Source organism: Lepeophtheirus salmonis, chromosome 8, assembly GCF_016086655.4.
Source record: "Lepeophtheirus salmonis chromosome 8, UVic_Lsal_1.4, whole genome shotgun sequence".
NCBI classification, from domain to species: domain Eukaryota; kingdom Metazoa; phylum Arthropoda; class Copepoda; order Siphonostomatoida; family Caligidae; genus Lepeophtheirus; species Lepeophtheirus salmonis.
This window is the reverse complement of record NC_052138.2, coordinates 24,084,309-24,101,837: the sequence shown is the minus strand read 5'-3', so window position 1 is coordinate 24,101,837 and position 17,529 is coordinate 24,084,309. Positions and strand designations below refer to the sequence as shown.

General features: G+C 31.9%; 1 protein-coding gene across 1 annotated transcript; it reads right to left on the bottom strand.

Moving 5' to 3' along the window:
- Window positions 1-718: 718 nt before the first annotated feature.
- On the bottom strand, window positions 719-17,036 carry LOC121122369 (uncharacterized). The gene is made up of 3 exons (XM_040717339.2): window positions 16,592-17,036; window positions 7,251-7,508; window positions 719-1,086 (listed from the first exon to the last, which is right to left on the bottom strand). Exons 1-3 carry the CDS (start codon window positions 16,691-16,693, stop codon window positions 1,000-1,002), a joined length of 447 nt encoding a protein of 148 aa, XP_040573273.2. The 5' UTR covers window positions 16,694-17,036; the 3' UTR covers window positions 719-999.
- Between the last annotated feature and the right edge of the window lie 493 nt (window positions 17,037-17,529).

The window sequence follows — 17,529 nt, the reverse complement described above, 5'->3', positions numbered from 1 at the left end:
TGAGGGCTCAAGCAAGAGATCCCTGTGTTTCACACCAGATTGTAGAGAGAGTTATGAAAAAATTGGTTGGAAAGAGCCTTGTGAGGGTGGAGAGGCCACTTTTGAAACGAGCAAAGAAAGAAACCCATTTTTTCCGTTGCAGGACTCTTTTGAAATCTTTTTTGACACTTTTGGCTCCCCAAAATGCAAAATTCGTCGACTATATCTTTTGTGTGCATGTCGAGGGGAAGACCTGCAGTGTCCGTGATCCTAACACCGAGGCCCTCAAATCCACTGTCAGCCAGTACTAGGATGTCATGACAGAGGACTATATTCAGAACAGTACCAAGTCTTCTGCCACCACCTGGCACTAAGGGCGACTACATTAATGATTAAGAGAACTCAGACACACATCTATTTATAGTATTATTATTTTTTAAATTATATAGCTAATTAATTAACTATATCTTGCATAAGTTTGAAAAAACAAAGTGTTTAGATTTTAATGGACCACTCGTTATTAATTTATCTATACACAGTAGATCCAAGAAAAAGTTTGAGCTTTTTTGTACAAAATTGGTACATCAGCTTCACCTTAACATATCAAAATGTAAAGAAGTAAAAACAAAACATAAATAGATCAGGGAGGAAAGGTAATTTAACACACATAGCAACTCTGTTAGCACCTCATTACATTAATATTTCAGTAGTATATATAAATAAGAAAACCAGACAGAGAGAAAAACGATACGGCACTTTATTTGTAGTGTAGCATACCCAAGTTTGAAAAAGATAAATAGGATATAATTTGGGTATAATATGTAAAACGATAGAACAACATTCATAAACAATTACACAAAAATGATCACAGACAATTACCAAATTGTTTTTATGAAATAAAATACATACAGCACGACTACAAATAATGATATAAAATGATTATTAAAAAACTTTAAAATACAGAGACGATTTGACAAACGGATGATGATGAGGATATATTATTGTATAAGATAGTTTAATTTATCTTACATTTTTAGGGGAACTAGAACAAAGAGTCACTTCATCGTAGAGCGTATGAAAAGAATCACTTCTGACAGAGGCGAAATCCTGAAAGACATAAAAATAAGTAGAAAATTAACATTATGTATGTGCAAATCACACTCAAATTCAAAAAATAGAGTTTAATTTTAATGAGAAAATTTTTTAATGTTTATTAGATGAACTTTACTTGGGTATCAATTAGAAGTAAGGCTCATTAAATTCCTTTTAATATGGTTAATTTTTATAAGCATGTCCTAGCGAATCCTGAATGAAAGTTTAGAAAGAATTCAGTGACTTACTAAATAGATTACCGATTTTCGTACGTAATATTAAATGATCAAAAAATAAAAACAAATAATTTTTTAGAAACAACTTTCTTAAGAAGACCAAGGGCAACTGAGATGGATAACAAACAGAAATCGTGTGTCAGCGATTCTTTACGTAGGAATGAGCAATGGCGAGATCTCCCGCATCATCCCCTAATCCAAAGCTGAAAAATGACAATAAGACCCTTAAGAGGAATTTAGTGGGTAAAAAGCATGCTCAGCGTCCTTGGATCTGAAGGGAAGAGGATGCCACCTTATTGGTTTCTGAAGGGCTTGGTACAGTCATGTACTTAGAGGTCATGGAGACAATGGTATTCCCTGTTCGAATGCCAACTACCTTAAGGGCAAATATATTTTCCAGCAAGACTCTGCAAATTTATGCTCGTGGTCAATGTGACATCCTTCCTCGCCAGAATGCAACCCTCTTGACTAAGGAATCTGGAGCGCCATCAAGAGGAACGCCTGTTCCACCTTCCATTTCCATTCGTGGACTCCTAACAGTTGGGCGTCGCCAGTATCACTGTCTATCCCGGGAACAAGTCCGAAAAGCTAGAGAGGAAAAATGGATCTGCCTAAAAGCCCAAACTGGACAAGGATGAGTTAAAGAAAACAGCCCAGGTCAATCCCCTCAAGCCTATGAAGGCCCATGTAAGAGTTTCACACCAGATTGTCCGGAGAGCTATCAAACAAGTGGTTGGAAAGAGCCTTGTGAGAGTGGAAATGCCATTTTCGACACCAGCAAAGTAAGAAACCCATTTCTTCCTTTGCAAGACTCTTTTAAATTAGTCCTTTGATCTCCTTTTTTACACTTTTAGCACTACTACAACTCTGTTACCAACCCCTCCGACTACATATTTGGGGTGCATGTCGAGGGGAAAGAATGCAGTGTCCGTCATCCGCAAACTGAGGCCCTCAAAGACACTGGCATCTAGTACTGGGGTACCATGCCAGAGGACTCTACATCCCCAGCCGGTGCTAGGCATTCTGCCTCCACCTGGAAGCTACCATTGCGACTAAGGGCGTCTACATTTATTATTAAAAGTGAGCTCAGACACATAACTACTTAAAATATTTTGTTGAAATTCTATTTTTAAAATCTTGTCAAGTTTAAAATTGGAAGTGTTCAGATTTTAATTGATCACTTGATGCTTATACTTTTTGAGAATCTTGACGAAGTTGAGCTCAGGAAAGTTCGCTCATTATTCGCAGGGACACACTGTACAGTAAATTAAAGTAGATTAAATGTATTATACTAATATATTTTATAAAAATCATGGCTGGGAAAACTATATAATGTATCAGTTCAAAGTTATCAAGAAATGATTATTTTTCTTTTGGGAAAGTACAAAGTGGCAAAAAAATGACCCTGAGATCAAATGTTCCAAATTAAATTGGCTACAAAAATACTTTTTTGTCTGCTAGAGACGCTGAGAATATCATGAATAAAACTCTGTAACTAATCATGCAGCCATCATGAATTTACACTGTTATTTAAATTACATTATTTATTATTAAACACATTTTTTGATGTGTTTGTATAAGAGGTATAGCCTGTACCTGTTTTAAAAATGCTTAGTATCCATGAATTCTATGATTATGTTATTCACTAACTATCAACATTCAGTGGGAAACAAACATTATATATATTTATGTCAATATTTATATATATAATATTTTTTCCAACTTAATGTTGATAATTATTGAACAACATAATCAGAGAATTAATTGATATTAAGCAATTTTAAAATTCTTCCATATTGATGGCCATATCAATTTTCAAAATATGTAAAACGATATAATAACTTTCATAAACAATTACACAAAATGTTTCTTCCTTCCGACTACCTCAGAAATTTTTTGGGGAAGGCTGAGAGGTTTTTTCCCCCTGATGGCAAACAATTTATTTTATTGATTTTAAGTTAACTCTCCTCTCCACAACGAGGACAGAAGATGTTTTAGGCCAGATCCCTCCTATCTGACCGTGTGTTTTGGGAATGCCCTCAATTTATATGCCCAAAAATGCCCCAAGAATTCCTTCTCGTAATCCAGAGTTTCAATTTGTGATGCTTCAAGACAAAAACAATTTTGAACAAAAATTCAAATAAGATATATTTTTTAATTTTTTTAAATGGTTAATGGCTGAAATGTTAAGAGTATTCCTTTCTATAGCAATTATACATTTCCTCCCTCCAAAATCATATAATAGTATATGTATATGTAAGTATCGCACCCGCCTTCTCCTCGCGCTCTACGAAATATTCCTAACTAGTTATTAAAAATAAAGATGGACAAATTTTTCAAAAAGAAAAATAAAACCTTCGGAAAAATAAAACAAACGACGTTAAAAATAAGAAAAAGGAAACTGTTGCAGAGTTTCAAATTAATACTAAAGAAAAACCGTGATACTGGAACAAAATCAAAGTATGTAATAGGTGGTCTGTGATATAATTGAAATAAAGAGAGATATATTTTGTGTCAATTTTAACGTAAGAAATAGAGACACGCACATTGTACATTATTTTGTTAAAAAAATTAAGAACATTCCCAATACATTTGCATAATGTTAGATTTTAGCAGAGGGTACTGAGAAGGAAGAGAAGAAGAGAGATATTTAAAGATTAAATAACAAAAGGGATTTATTGCGGTCAAAAACAGCCTCTTAATGACCTCAGAAGACCCCAAAAAAATAGCATAAGAACATGCTTGGTTATTTTATACGTCTAATTCCTAAATTTCAGACTGATCTGTTAGACCGTTCTGTATTCCTTGTGTGATAACATAAAAAACTGACTGACAAATATATTATACTAGCAGAGGGTGTAGAAGAAAACAAACAAAGAATGAATGTAGAAGAAAAGAGAAGAGGATAGAGGCAGAGAGGAGAGAAATATAGAAAGAAAGAAGGGAAATAAGGTTTAATCTCGGTCAAAAACGCCCTCTTAATGACTTCGGTGCCCTAAAAACTTATTTTATAAGTATACTTGCTAAATTTCAGACTGACTTGTTTGACCGTGGGGGATTCTGTATGTGATAACAACAAAGGAATATATATGAGATATGTCAAAAAGTGAAATAAATATATAAATGTCATATTTGACATTTATAAAAAAAATTGTGTTAAATTTTGTATTAAAACCAACAAAGTTACGCCAAATTTCTCCTGAAAAAAAGAATGACACCTCGGTAAAGCAAGATTTCTGAGCCTTCGTATCACTGTTTTGATATAGGAGGGACCATGGATGACTCATCATAATAAAGGTAAATAAATATTAATATTGCAACCAAAAATTGGGTGAACAGGCCCTTTGTGGAGATTACGGCCCCTAGATAATCAATCTTTCTCTGAAAGATAATCCTAGAAACGCTCCTGAAAGGTATCTGTATTTGTCTTGTCAGTGTTTATTATACCAGTCATGATTATTAGTTAATGGTAAATTAGTTAAGCCTTTATATTTGTCAGTACAATTATGACACCTCAATTGACGACAATGAGATGTTTTTTTATAAAATTTGGTTTTATAAAGGCATTCAAAATGATGATGTTTGATGAGCGCTAAGTAGATATTCTTATCAATACTTCATAGGAGAGCCTACTAATTTAATCTCTTAATGTGTCCTTCATGATCCAAATTCCATCCTAAAATAAAGATTTAAGTATTTATTAAGTAAATAATCAATAAAATATTTGAAGAGGAGTTATAAAATCTAATGTGTCATATAAAGATGAAGATAAGAAAATTTAGATTATATAAAAAGTGTTATTTTTTACTCTACGAAATATCTCGAAAAGACCTACATTTAAAAATACTAACAATTAGGGATTTATTGGTCTAAGATTTTTTACATCCAATACAAATTTTAAGAACGCCGGATGCAAAAGTCCCCCCCGAAATTCAGGATTTTTTTTCTTTTTAATAAGCTTTTTCGAAAAATCCGAAGATGACGATGACGGACTTGGCAAAAAAGTGGTCTATGAGTCGTTTACAGTGTCTAATACTTTTTAAAAAAAAGCTGGTGCAAGTCTCTCCGATATATTTAAAGACCCTTGCTTACTCAACAAGAACAACAATTACGATTTGAACGGTGCAAAAAGCTTTACAATGATCTGAGGTAACACGGAAATCGAATTTTGTTCTTCTCGGACGATAAGACATTTATAGTGGATCCCGTGCACAATAAACAAAATGATCGAGTCGTATGTTTTGGTGAAGTCAACCGTAAACTCCGTGAAGTGTCCACCACCAATCATCTAGCCTTAGTAATGGTGCTCGGCATTGTTTCATCTGAATGTCGCAAAATGGATTCCCCGTTGGATACAGATTGACTAGCAAGCATTACTTGATGATTTTCCTAACAAAAGTACTTCCTTAGGTTCCCCAGATCACAAAGCAATAAAAAAAAGCCGAGTATTGCTTTCAAAAGGACAGGACTCCTGAAAATACGGCAAAAATCGTGCAGGATTGGATGTCCAAAAAATTGAAGTTCTGCCGAAGGACTTCTGGCCACCGCAGATTCCCGAACTAAATCCCCTTGATTACAGTATCTGGAGGCAAATTGAAGGCAATGCCTGTAGACAACGTCACAGTAGTATTGAGTCCCTAAAGCAACCGGTTGAGAAAGAGTGGCGACCAATGTCGAAGAACTACGTTGTCAACGTATTCAAAGCGTTTCGGAGTCGTGTGGAGCGTGTGATCGAGGCCGAGATACTCAAATTCAAAAATATGTAATCTAATGAGCAATAAAAAACTTCCAATTTTTAAAAATTCTGTAGAATTTAATTGAAAGCCGCTAGGTGTAATTAATTTTCAACGTTCATGAGACGTTCCAAGACTTTCTGACGGCCTATCTCTAATATCAATTCTCTTTTTTGCAATAGATAAAGTCAAAATTGAGACTAACGAACAAATAAAATTACAGGCTGTGGATGTGATATTAAGTTTATAAGCGAATCAAGGTCTTAATGTGACGGATGGGCACTGTGCATTGAGAAAAGCAGATATATTCTAGCTCTAATTTTGGAAATAATTCTTATATATGGAAATCATTTAGCAACCCCTCTGAGATATTTGACTGTAGAATTAGTGAAAAATTAGTCTTGTTGAGGGCTCTCTAAAATTTTATACGTCTTAAAGGACGGAAGTTAGGGATGGAACAGAACTGGACTCAGGGACGTGCTTAACTATTGCCGGAACTTATGCAAAAGGGGTTGTACGGAGGCCAAACGATAATTTTGTGAGGGACAACAACAAGAACGAAGGGATCCGTCTGAAGGAAAAACTAAGTACAGCAATTAGAAAATGAAAATGTTTTGATGCGTGTGCTCTTTTTTCTTTTTTATTCATTATTTAATCAGTTTTGGGGATGTAAACATCTCTCTCTAAATGAAAAATTATCGCTTATCTTCGGTGCAAATTGATTTAAAAATATATATGTAATTATAATACTTTTCCTGTACTAATGCTATTTGAAATGTAGAAGATTCTCTGGTTTAAAGCAGTATTTCATGTTCTCCACCAAAATTATACAATAGCAGCTGATATTAACAAGGGTCTTAATTCAGTTATACCATGTGCCCAGCTCCCTCTTTCTCTTTGCGTTCTTACACAAATCCCATCTCGAATAATAACTAAGGCAAGGGTCGTATTTTTAGCGTGTTCAAGATCTGAGGCAAAGATAAATGTGCAAGTCTCCTTTTTATTATTTCCTTTTGATAATTTGAATTTAATTTCAAATTCTTTTGTTTAGAAAATAAATATCTTTCTTTTTCTTTTTTTTAAACCACGCTCATAGATCACATTGCTCTGAAATTGGCTCTGAATAGACAGGGCCGATTATAAATCCCGCATTAAGGACAGATACAATTCATCTATAACAGTCAACATAATAAAAATATTGAACACTTACCTCGTTATAATTATCTACAACAGATTTAAAGCTAGCGAGACTTTCTTCTCCTCGACTGATATTGCGTTGTCTTTGAACTTCATATTCCACAGTAGATATTTCAGGATGAAATGATTGCTCATTTATTTGATTATTTGGTCTTTTTTGAGTCGCATTCGAAACAAATATAACAGGATTATCCTCTTGAAAGGATTTGTTTTCATGATAAGGTAACTGATGTGGAGGATTGCGACTATTCTTCTGGGAATCCCTTGATTTCTGAAATAATAAGAAAAATTATAAATACTAAAAAATACAAAGTATATCATAATTACGCATAACAAAAAAATTCTGGATACTGAAAATGGCTACCGTAGGGTAGACCAGGGAAAGTTACAGCACAAGACGGATGCACTAGCCTATATTTCTCAAACATCAAACCAGCTACTGCTGTATGAGTATTTTTTTTTTTTTTTTTTTTGCAACAACGCAGTGAGTTTTTCATTGTTTATCAGTAACTTACATGATTCGAATTATTGATTTTCTTTTTTTAGAGTGAATATAGTTTTATCAAAATTCAAAACTCCCTCATTGAGGACATTTTGAGATTTTGTATTTGTTAGTACAAAGGGATAAATTGCAACCACTATTGCAATTTTCCTAGGATTAGGCATTATTAATGATTAAAATAATTAATAAAGCAAAGTGTCCCCCCTGGGTATTTATAATAGCAACAACTCTTGCTTCCTTCAATATAAAAGTATGTTGCATTAAAGGAATTAGTGGATTTCAGTATGAGACTATAAGATGCAATTTGTGTATTCAGGGGGTTGATACAATTTGACTAATTAAATGTTAATTAAAACTGAATGATCTGGTCTTTTGCAAAAAATCTTGCTTATTGTATTTAAAAACAAAGTATTTAAAAAGTAACATTGATTCAACTTCAGAGCCACCTAGCCAGTAAAAAAATGTAATTATATCATATTCATCAACATATTTTTGATCTAAGAAAGAAAAATGCAGTCATATTAGTGAAATTTTTACAAGACTTCTGCATGCAGCATCGAGCGTATATACAGGATGCACAGTAAATAGTACACCCTGATGTATATCATATTCATATTTTTGATCTAAAAAATAACAAGGTAGTCATCGAAGCCGTTTTGCATGTAGCATTGAGCGTGGATAAAGACATCTTAGGATATTAATGTGTTTCATGGATATAGCAAGAGATGAAAATAACATGATCTTCCAGTAGGCTAAAGAAACTGAAAATTTAAAGAGTGTTTGAGAAAAGAGCACCTTAGCTGTCATGACGTTTAATTAAATTAGCTGCGAGCAGCTATGAGATGAAGGAAATAAAAAAAAAGCCAATTCCATATCTATCAACGATATATGCAGGAATAACCCAATGTAGATCCTTAATTTTACTCCGAGTCTAACAAGGACTTAAACTTATAACTATGCAACAAAACCTAAATGTATGTAACTTTTCCTCATGGAAGCACTAGTTACTACTTTATATTGATATGTTCAAGAATAAATAACAGCTATGGAAAATGAAAAGGTTCCATTATTATATTTTTCCCATCCCAATAGTCCACATAAAGAGTTATAAAATATATATTTGTCATCATATTAGTTGGGCTATTAAAATATTACATAATAGTTTGTAACTTATTTGGTGGCCTTCTCAAAATATTTTTATGACCATTATATTTATTACATATTAAAACAATTGATATTTGGATTTAAAAACAAAGGATGACACTATAAGCCTTATGCGACTATGTCATAAAAGAAAGATTAAGTGTTTATAAAAAGATGGATGAGTAGTAAGACTTGATCACCATTGACTCATAAGAACCTATAATAAAAATATATTTTTTTATCAATTTAATGATGACTGGGCTTAAAATTGCTCATTTTTTTATCATGATAAAAGGTAAATTACATAATAGGCCAGCACAAAGTGAAAATATCAAAGAAATATAATTTGAATTTAGTGTCCTGATGACTCAATAAATTATTCACTTTTTGTAATTCTACTTGAGTTGTTAATTTTTCTATTTGACTCACGTTTTTTTAAATTGAAAAACCCAGAGTGGACTTTAAATTTTTTTAAGTCGCTTCGATATTAAATATATCAACCTCAGCAAATAATTATTAAGTACTTGAAGCTTCAATTCAAAATCCTTTCAATATTTTATTTTATGATCCTTAATGATTCAGATCAGACATAATCTTTTGCAAAAATTGTGATATTTTTGTATAATATGTTTAAAAAAGTACAATATGGAATGCCCATATTGGGATCCAGGCAAGTTGGCACACGGGGTACGTTGATACTCTTCAATGTTTAGCAAGTTTCTTTCAGTTGTGTAACAGCACTTTCATGGAATAACCACATCTTAATGCTTCTTAGCTACGACTCTCGTAAGTTACAGATCGAATTTAATCAAACTTGATCCAAAGATTATTTATGTTCACAGTAAGAGTCCATAAAAATTTTAGAGGTCAAGGCCAAAGGTCAAGGTAACACAAAACGTAAAAAAATGCATAATCCACCATAACTTTGGAACAAATTGAGATACATAATTTCATTTGATTTTAGGGGGAGGTTTTGTGTTCTACCGAGTGGCAATCAAGTTTTCTTCTGACACCCAAGTATCACTATAAATTTGTAAAGCCTTTATACGAAAACTCAAATGTCTCCCCCCGGGAAAACCCAAGTCATATTTATTTTCTTCGTTTGACATTTAGAAATTTCGTTAATCATGAAGCGATATAAAATTTATCACAGATTGCAAATTATCCAATTATTATCAAAATAACCGTTCACTTTTCGCAACTTAAGAACATTAGGGCCATTTTACGGTCCGTTCAAAAATGATAACTGATTTTTTTTTTGGGTCCTAATTTTAAAAAAAAACCCGAGGTTTCAACGCGCAGCTTGTCACACAGCAAACGTTATAATCGATTTATTGCAAAGCAAATTTGGTGAAATGGATCACTTGATTGATGTTTACACTAGAGAAGAACTGATTATTTACCCTGGTATTTCAATACATGTAAGTCAATTGTATCTACATAACTTTAAATGCTCAGAGCCTTCAACGCTATAGTCTAATTCACTAATATAACTAAGTTACTGATGATTGATAACAATAGGGAAACAAAAAGTATTTGAAACTTTTAGAAAGACAGTAATTTTTAGTGAAAAGTTGTTTGATTATGTTTTCATGAATATATGAAAGCCACTTTTGGTTTGGTTACGGAGACCCTGATGATGGAGTGAAGAAAGAACCCCATTTCTAACCATATGTGACGTGAGCGTAAACATTTCTTGCTAAATTTTAAAGACCGAGGATGACGTCACAAAAAAATATGAATAATTTAATTTTCTGAGTCATACCTTTTGTATATACATAATTACTCATATAAAAGAGAAATAATGATAAATCTATACCCGTCTAAAAACGGGTACTCCCCAATTAATAAGGATTTGACTACTTTTTTATAATTTTAACCCCAAACGAGTAATTAAACGCAGGGTATTCGTTTTTGCAGTTAATACACCGGATATTATTTTAAGTTGAATTACCGGGTACGAGTCCAGGAGTATTACCCTGACCAATTACTCAGTAAAAACTCTATAGAGATTGTTTACAAATGATTAAATACGTATTGAAGATGTCTCAATACAATATTTAACAACTCTACACCATTTAAAAATACAATCAAATCAGGATGTAAGAAAAATACGTTTATATTATCAAGGTTCTCTCAAATAACAATTTATTTAATAAATAAAATACTTCGAATTCAAAAATCATGAAGTAAGAAATCCTCTTAAAATCAACTTTTTTTTTTTTTTGCTATCAACTTCATATGAATTCATAAGAATTAATCATTCCTATGAAGATTTTTCCTTTTTATTGGTACAAATTCTAAGGTGGCACCATCATTTTTTTTACGCTATGTTTCTTTTAAAATTCATTTCACGTTGTGTTTAGTAGTCCCAAAAAAACACTTTCCGTGAAAGATAGGCTGAAAATCATCAAAAATCCGTCAAAAACAGGATCCACATAATCAAATAGTAGTGTCCTTTCCCCGAATTTGACTGAATGTTTTTCGAACAAAGAATATTCGAAAAATAGTCTATCCTAGTTGATTCTATTCGATCCATGGATTATATAATTTAATATTTCGATGATCGAATTCAAACATTCATATAAATAAATAAATTTTTTCTTAAAAAAAAGATATCATTTGTATAAAAAAATATTTTTTTTTTTTTTTAAACGGTCATTTGAAAAAATAAAAAGGTTATTCGAAACTTTTCAATTTTGTTCGACATAACTTGAATATTTAATTGTTGAATATTTTTTAAACTGGATAATTGAATATCTCCAACTCCATTAAATCGATTCAAGTCTACACAACAATATTTGAGGATTTGTATCTAATCCTTTGAACTTAATTCCTTATATGAATATGTCGTAAGAGATATTGATAAGGAAGGAGTTCTAAGTAGGAACATTTATATATCGATACAGATTAGGTCATGAAGCACTTTTACCTTCAACTTATCATAAACAAATACAAAATCTTGTAGGAAACACAACAACGAAAATGTTACTTTTTGTATCAAAGTACTGATTCAATCATTTATCGAAAATAACATAAAAATAAATCAACTATGTCTATTTAAGTAAATTGAAGATTAAGCAGAAAAAAAAATATCTGTACACAATCTCCAACTTTAAAAAGAGAAAAACGTTGCATATGCTACGACATAAAAATGATTAAGTGACGTCATTTGTGGTACATCATTAAAGGGGCCATCTTGCAAGGAGTTTAGTTTAGGAGCAAGTTTGTTTAGTCAACTAAAGTGAGATAAAAATTGATCAGGTTGTCTTCGTTTTGCTTTAAAAATGAAAGGAGAAAGGGAAATAAATTAACAATTGAGCGGCTGAACGGAATAAATTGGAATAAAAGTTAAAGCCTATTATGTATGTTTATAATTAGATTTCAAAATTTCCTAATCAAATCAAATCAATACTAACAAAAAAGTTGAATATGTACATATATATGAATGTACATTTGGAAGTTCGTAATTACACCTGGGTAATTCCAGGTAGAAAAGATATTTGTACATGATTTATTTTCATAGATAAAGCTTCAGATGTATATAATATAATATTATGAAGTTTAAACCAATGAAATGGAATCTTCCCATTGAACTTGATTAAAAGCCATCATACTTTGCTACAAATGAATGCTTTTATTGACAATAAAATGTCATTAATCATGTAGATCAATACCTTTTTTTTCTTCATCAGAGACTAGAATTTGAGTTCTTTTTACTCCAGGTGAAGATGGTAATAATATAACAGACGTATGTTTTTTTCAGATTGTTTATTGAATCACAAACAAACACTGTTCACCTGTAAAGGTGGATCACCACATTTAAAGATACTTTAACATATCAATGAGGGGAAAAATTATTACCTAGAATTCTGATAGGTTTAAAATTGATTACTCAAGATATCTTCATCTTTTTACTTGCATAATTGTTAGAGATGGGATTGTGCAGGTAAATTGGGACATTTTTTAAAGCGCTATAACATAAAGAAATTTAATTTTAAAGGTTTGTTTTTTTTAATGTGAGATTGGGTGTTCAGTTTAAGCACAATAAGTTTTGTTCAAATAGGTAATCAAACAAACATGGAGCTAGGGAAAAGGTTGGCCGTAGTCGAAATGATTCGCGCGGGTACAAGCATCACGTGATTGCTAAGACGCTATGGTATCCCAGGTCGACGGTTTGCAGGATCTACGACAAGTGGAAGCTAACAGGCCTGTCCGAACGGAAGTTCCACAAGGCAAGAAGCGATAAGAAGAGGAATCACACGTTTTTGGCGGCCCTCAAACGATTAATTGAGGCAAACCAGCAAAAAAAAAAATACAGCGAAGAAACCACACATTGAGTGAATATTTTTTTATATTAAAAAAAAAAGATCTATTTAAAAAATATGCATCTGAACATTTTATATGGGGGTGTTCTAGCAAGTAGTCAACATTATGATCGTATTTTTTCCGATTTAAACGTCAATTTCATGATGGCATGCCTATTAAAAGGAAGATCGAGGCAATCGAAGGAAGATACTTCTAACTTAATGATCCATCTCAAGAGATGTTCGAATTTAGATTCCAAATTCTACGTGGGATGAAGGGAGTGAATTCATCAGAGGAAAACTACCAGACCTCATAAGGGAGTAGAGTGAACTCCTTCCTTGGGAAGGAGATACCGGGATCATAACAATAAAGCGATCCATTCACGATGAGTAGATAATTTTAATAATTCAAAATAAGATCACTTAAAAAAATGTAAAATGGAACAAAATCCTAGGAGATCCGTATTATTTAAATGGATCTTCTTTAAAATAATATATTGAATATTTTTCTATAATATGAGCTAAAATATTTATCATCACTATAAATTATGAATAAATTATAAGGGTATAAAGGAAAGTGGTGTTACCGTCATTTTTCAGTCTAAAAATGGAGATAAATCGAGTTCAGAACAAGATACAGAATTAAAAAAACACTTTGTAATCATAAAAACACTTTTACACAAGTTTTATTAATCCCACATTAGATTGGAGGACTTTTTTAAGGGTAAAAAATGACTGAACAATAATAGTCCCAAATTATTATAATCTCAGATATTTCATAATTCAGATGACTGAGATAAAATCTGACATCCATTTTGGATTCTGCGCTCTAAGATAAATTCTTTTTTTTTTTTACTTTAATTCATTTGTACAAAATGATTGTTCTCCTATGTTATTGATGTTCTACGATTGAGCAGAATAGGCATTCAAAAATTTATCATGTAGAGACGTAAAATATGCATTTAATATTACTCTACCTTTGGAAATAGCTATAAAAATACTCACTCAACACTTATTTTTAGAAAAACCCGTACATTATGAGAACAACCATTTGACAATAATGTGAGTGCATCTTTTTGTGAGCGTGGGTATAATTTATATACATTGCATACGTTTCAGTTTTGATATAACATAGTCTCATCACTGACAGTGTCTTTTGGAGTGTCTCATAATAAAAGCAAAAGTAAGAGTTTTCAAATTCAAAAAATGTATTCCTAATCAGACGTATCCGTTAATTAATTCCTGATGAATAATAATAAGGTTTTCAATAATATGTAGGGGAGACAGGAACTGTTCCAACACTTTTTTATTTTTGTCCCAATTACTCAAAGATAGTTTTACTAAAAAAAACCCTAAGGAAATACGCAACAATATCAATGAGGAGAAAAATTATCATCTTGAATTCTGACATAATTAAGGTTAGAGTTGTATTGATCCTTATTTAGGACTGAAGACTACAGTCTCGTCCAGTATCCCAAGGACTGGTCCTAAGATTGGACTGCACCGAATACATAAAGACTCACACATCACTACTTAGGTACATGTTTCTTTGTGTTTAATTATCATTTGAACAGTCTTGTTTCTAATTTTCCTTTAGTTTTAATCATACTCTCCAAATTTTAACAAAACATACTTAAATATGTTTGCAACTGTTTGAATATACTTAATAATTATGTCTAGTCAATAGTTTTTTTTGACGAATTTCACAAGGAATGTTTTCAACAGTTAAAAAATATCGAATTTGAGTTATAAATTAAAAAAAAAATAACAAAATAAAATTTTTTGATGAATAAATATTTGAATTATTACATTTCTATGTATTATACCATAATAGATTTAAATTTCATAAGGTTTGCAATATAAATCACTAATTAGTTTATAAATTTGGAGAAGTTGACTCTCAAGAAAGTCTTCCGGGCACTGTTCTAACTAAAAAAACATGTTTGATGTGAAGTGTAATTATATAAAATATTATAGAAGAATAAATTATAATGCGAGGAAAATTGGGCAATTGTTGCAATTTTCTCCTTAGTACAAAGAGTTACAATATCTCAAATATATTCTCACTGAGTGAGTTTTGAACTTAGATAAATTCCTATCAAATGATAGCAAAATAATCATTAATTCAAATGGGATAATTTACAGCAAATAGAATTAAAAACTGACTGCATTATTGCAAAACTAAAGTTCTTCAAAAACAGTTTTAATCTAATATCCCTAAGAGAAGTGGGCAAAAAGTATTGATTTTTTCCACAATATTCTGCATTAGGAGTGTTGCTAACTTTCATTATTTGGTGGGGCCTATCCACTAAAAATATCCTATTAATTATATAAATTAAGTTCATACAGTCAAATCGGGATATAAATAATTCGGATATGATAACAATAGGCTTATAGTCAATGCTTAGTATTGGTGAAACAAAATTTATTATTCAAGCAAAAAATCCGCTATAAATTAACTTTTTCTTCCCCTCCAAAGAAACAAATCGTAAGCTGGCGTCAATATTTTTGTTCTGTATGTTTCTTTTTAAATTCATTTTAAACAGCTTTTCAATCAATACGCATACATATCATGAGTGCCCTAAAAAACAGTTTTGCTGAAATACATGCTAAGAATTATTGATGATCTATAACAAAATAGAATCTAATCAAACACAGGTTGCCTCGAAATAGGAAGTTTCAAAATGACATATTTACAGAAGTATCAAAAATTTGGTTTTTCATATATACTCAAAAATAACTGTTTTCCTTATCAAGATTTGAGTGTTTTTATAATTATAAAAAAACTTGAGGTGGGGCAGCAGAAACACCATTATTCTGCATTATATTTTGCCATAGTGATACTAATTTTATGGCTGTAACTTTTAGATGTTTGCAAAAAAGTGACTGTTGCAACTATTGTTGTGGCTGTACTTATTTAGTACTGAATACTGCAGTCCCGTCCAGTTCAGTCTCGATCAGGTCCAGTTCCTTCCTGCATATCAGTCCTAAAAATTATAGAATTCGCTCCTTCATGACGTCACTCCACTTTGTTTCTTTTTGGGAATCAGTTTTACCACTGAAAGTCCTAAGGACTGACTGTCTTATCGACCAATCCCAAGAATTGATAGGATCAGTCCTAAGGGTGGGTCAGACCGAATAAATAAGGACTGAAGACTGCAAGTTCTGTTCAGTCTCAGTCCTAAAACTTATCAATTTTGATCTTTGATAACGTCATTCAACTTTATTTATTTTTTTTAACTCAGTTGTTAAGGACCGGCCCCAAGGACTAATAATACCAGTTGGACTGACACAACACTAGTTGCAACTTTTCCGGTCTCCCCTATGTTGTTGTGGGGTTAGCGAAAAACTCAAATGGAAATATTATAAAATTACTTAAATAAAGTTCTGGAATGTTCATACCTTTCTTCGATATAGGAGCAAGAGTACAACAAGAAGAACAGTTATAAGGACGGAGTAGAGGACAAAAAAGATCAAGGAGCCTTCAGCAGGAGATAGAGCCATATTTTTTAGAATAATGATAAATTTGTCATAACTTCATTAATAGAAGAAATATTGATAACTGATGTCACTGAAGTGATACGTTAAGATTAAGACACAGAAACGGAGGATTGAATTATGATTATAAATAATATCGTCGATAAAAATTGTTGTGTCTAAAGATAAGATTAATTCTTCTCTTTCCTTCTCTCTTTATCCAACCTCACGACATACATAGTGTCAAGACAAGAAAAACGAACTAATAATAATAATAATATCTTCTTAATACTAGGAATACAAAAAGAAACAACGCCTCACTCTGGGGGCTCGCGGATAAAGGACTGCTTTAGACTACAACTTCAGTACTGTGTACTAAAATGTTTATTTCTCCTTCAACCATTAACAGAACAAAAAGAATCTCCCTCTTGCACGCCGGTTATGTGTTGCAAGGAAAATGAGTGACTTAATGACTTGCATTCAGCATTAATTTGAGTCAAGCTATTCTTCAAAATATATATGTAACCTACCTTCAATAAAATTTACGTGTGTGCAGTACGTGGTTGAGTAGTTGTTTAGATGGAGTTAGTAAATGCAATCCTCGAATGCAGGGGCATAGATCGTTAAGGGATCGATCCACGTCCGTCAGTAGAATTTCCTTTGGCAAAAGGGGAAATTTAAAAAAACATTGGAATATCTTTTATTTAAGAAAATACTTATTTATGTATTATAGTTTTTGAAAAGATGAAAAGACTCTTCTTTATAAAAGCAGAGCAGTCGGATTCCGAGCTTTTCTAGGTAAAGTCGAAATCAGGAGTGGGAAAATTTGTATTTCCGGCTATATAAATTATTGTAATTTTTGA

What these genes read in the sequence shown, in the direction of transcription:
- LOC121122369 (XM_040717339.2), bottom strand. Translation starts at nt 16,693, where the DNA reads ATGGCTCTATCTCCTGCTGAAGGCTCCTTGATCTTTTTTGTCCTCTAC. An exon ending in TGCTCCTATATCGAAGAAAG is followed by an intron (nt 7,509 to 16,591) that starts GTATGAACATTC and finishes TTATTATTTCAG; the next exon opens with AAATCAAGGGATTCCCAGAA. An exon ending in TTGTAGATAATTATAACGAG is followed by an intron (nt 1,087 to 7,250) that starts GTAAGTGTTCAA and finishes TATGTCTTTCAG; the next exon opens with GATTTCGCCTCTGTCAGAAG.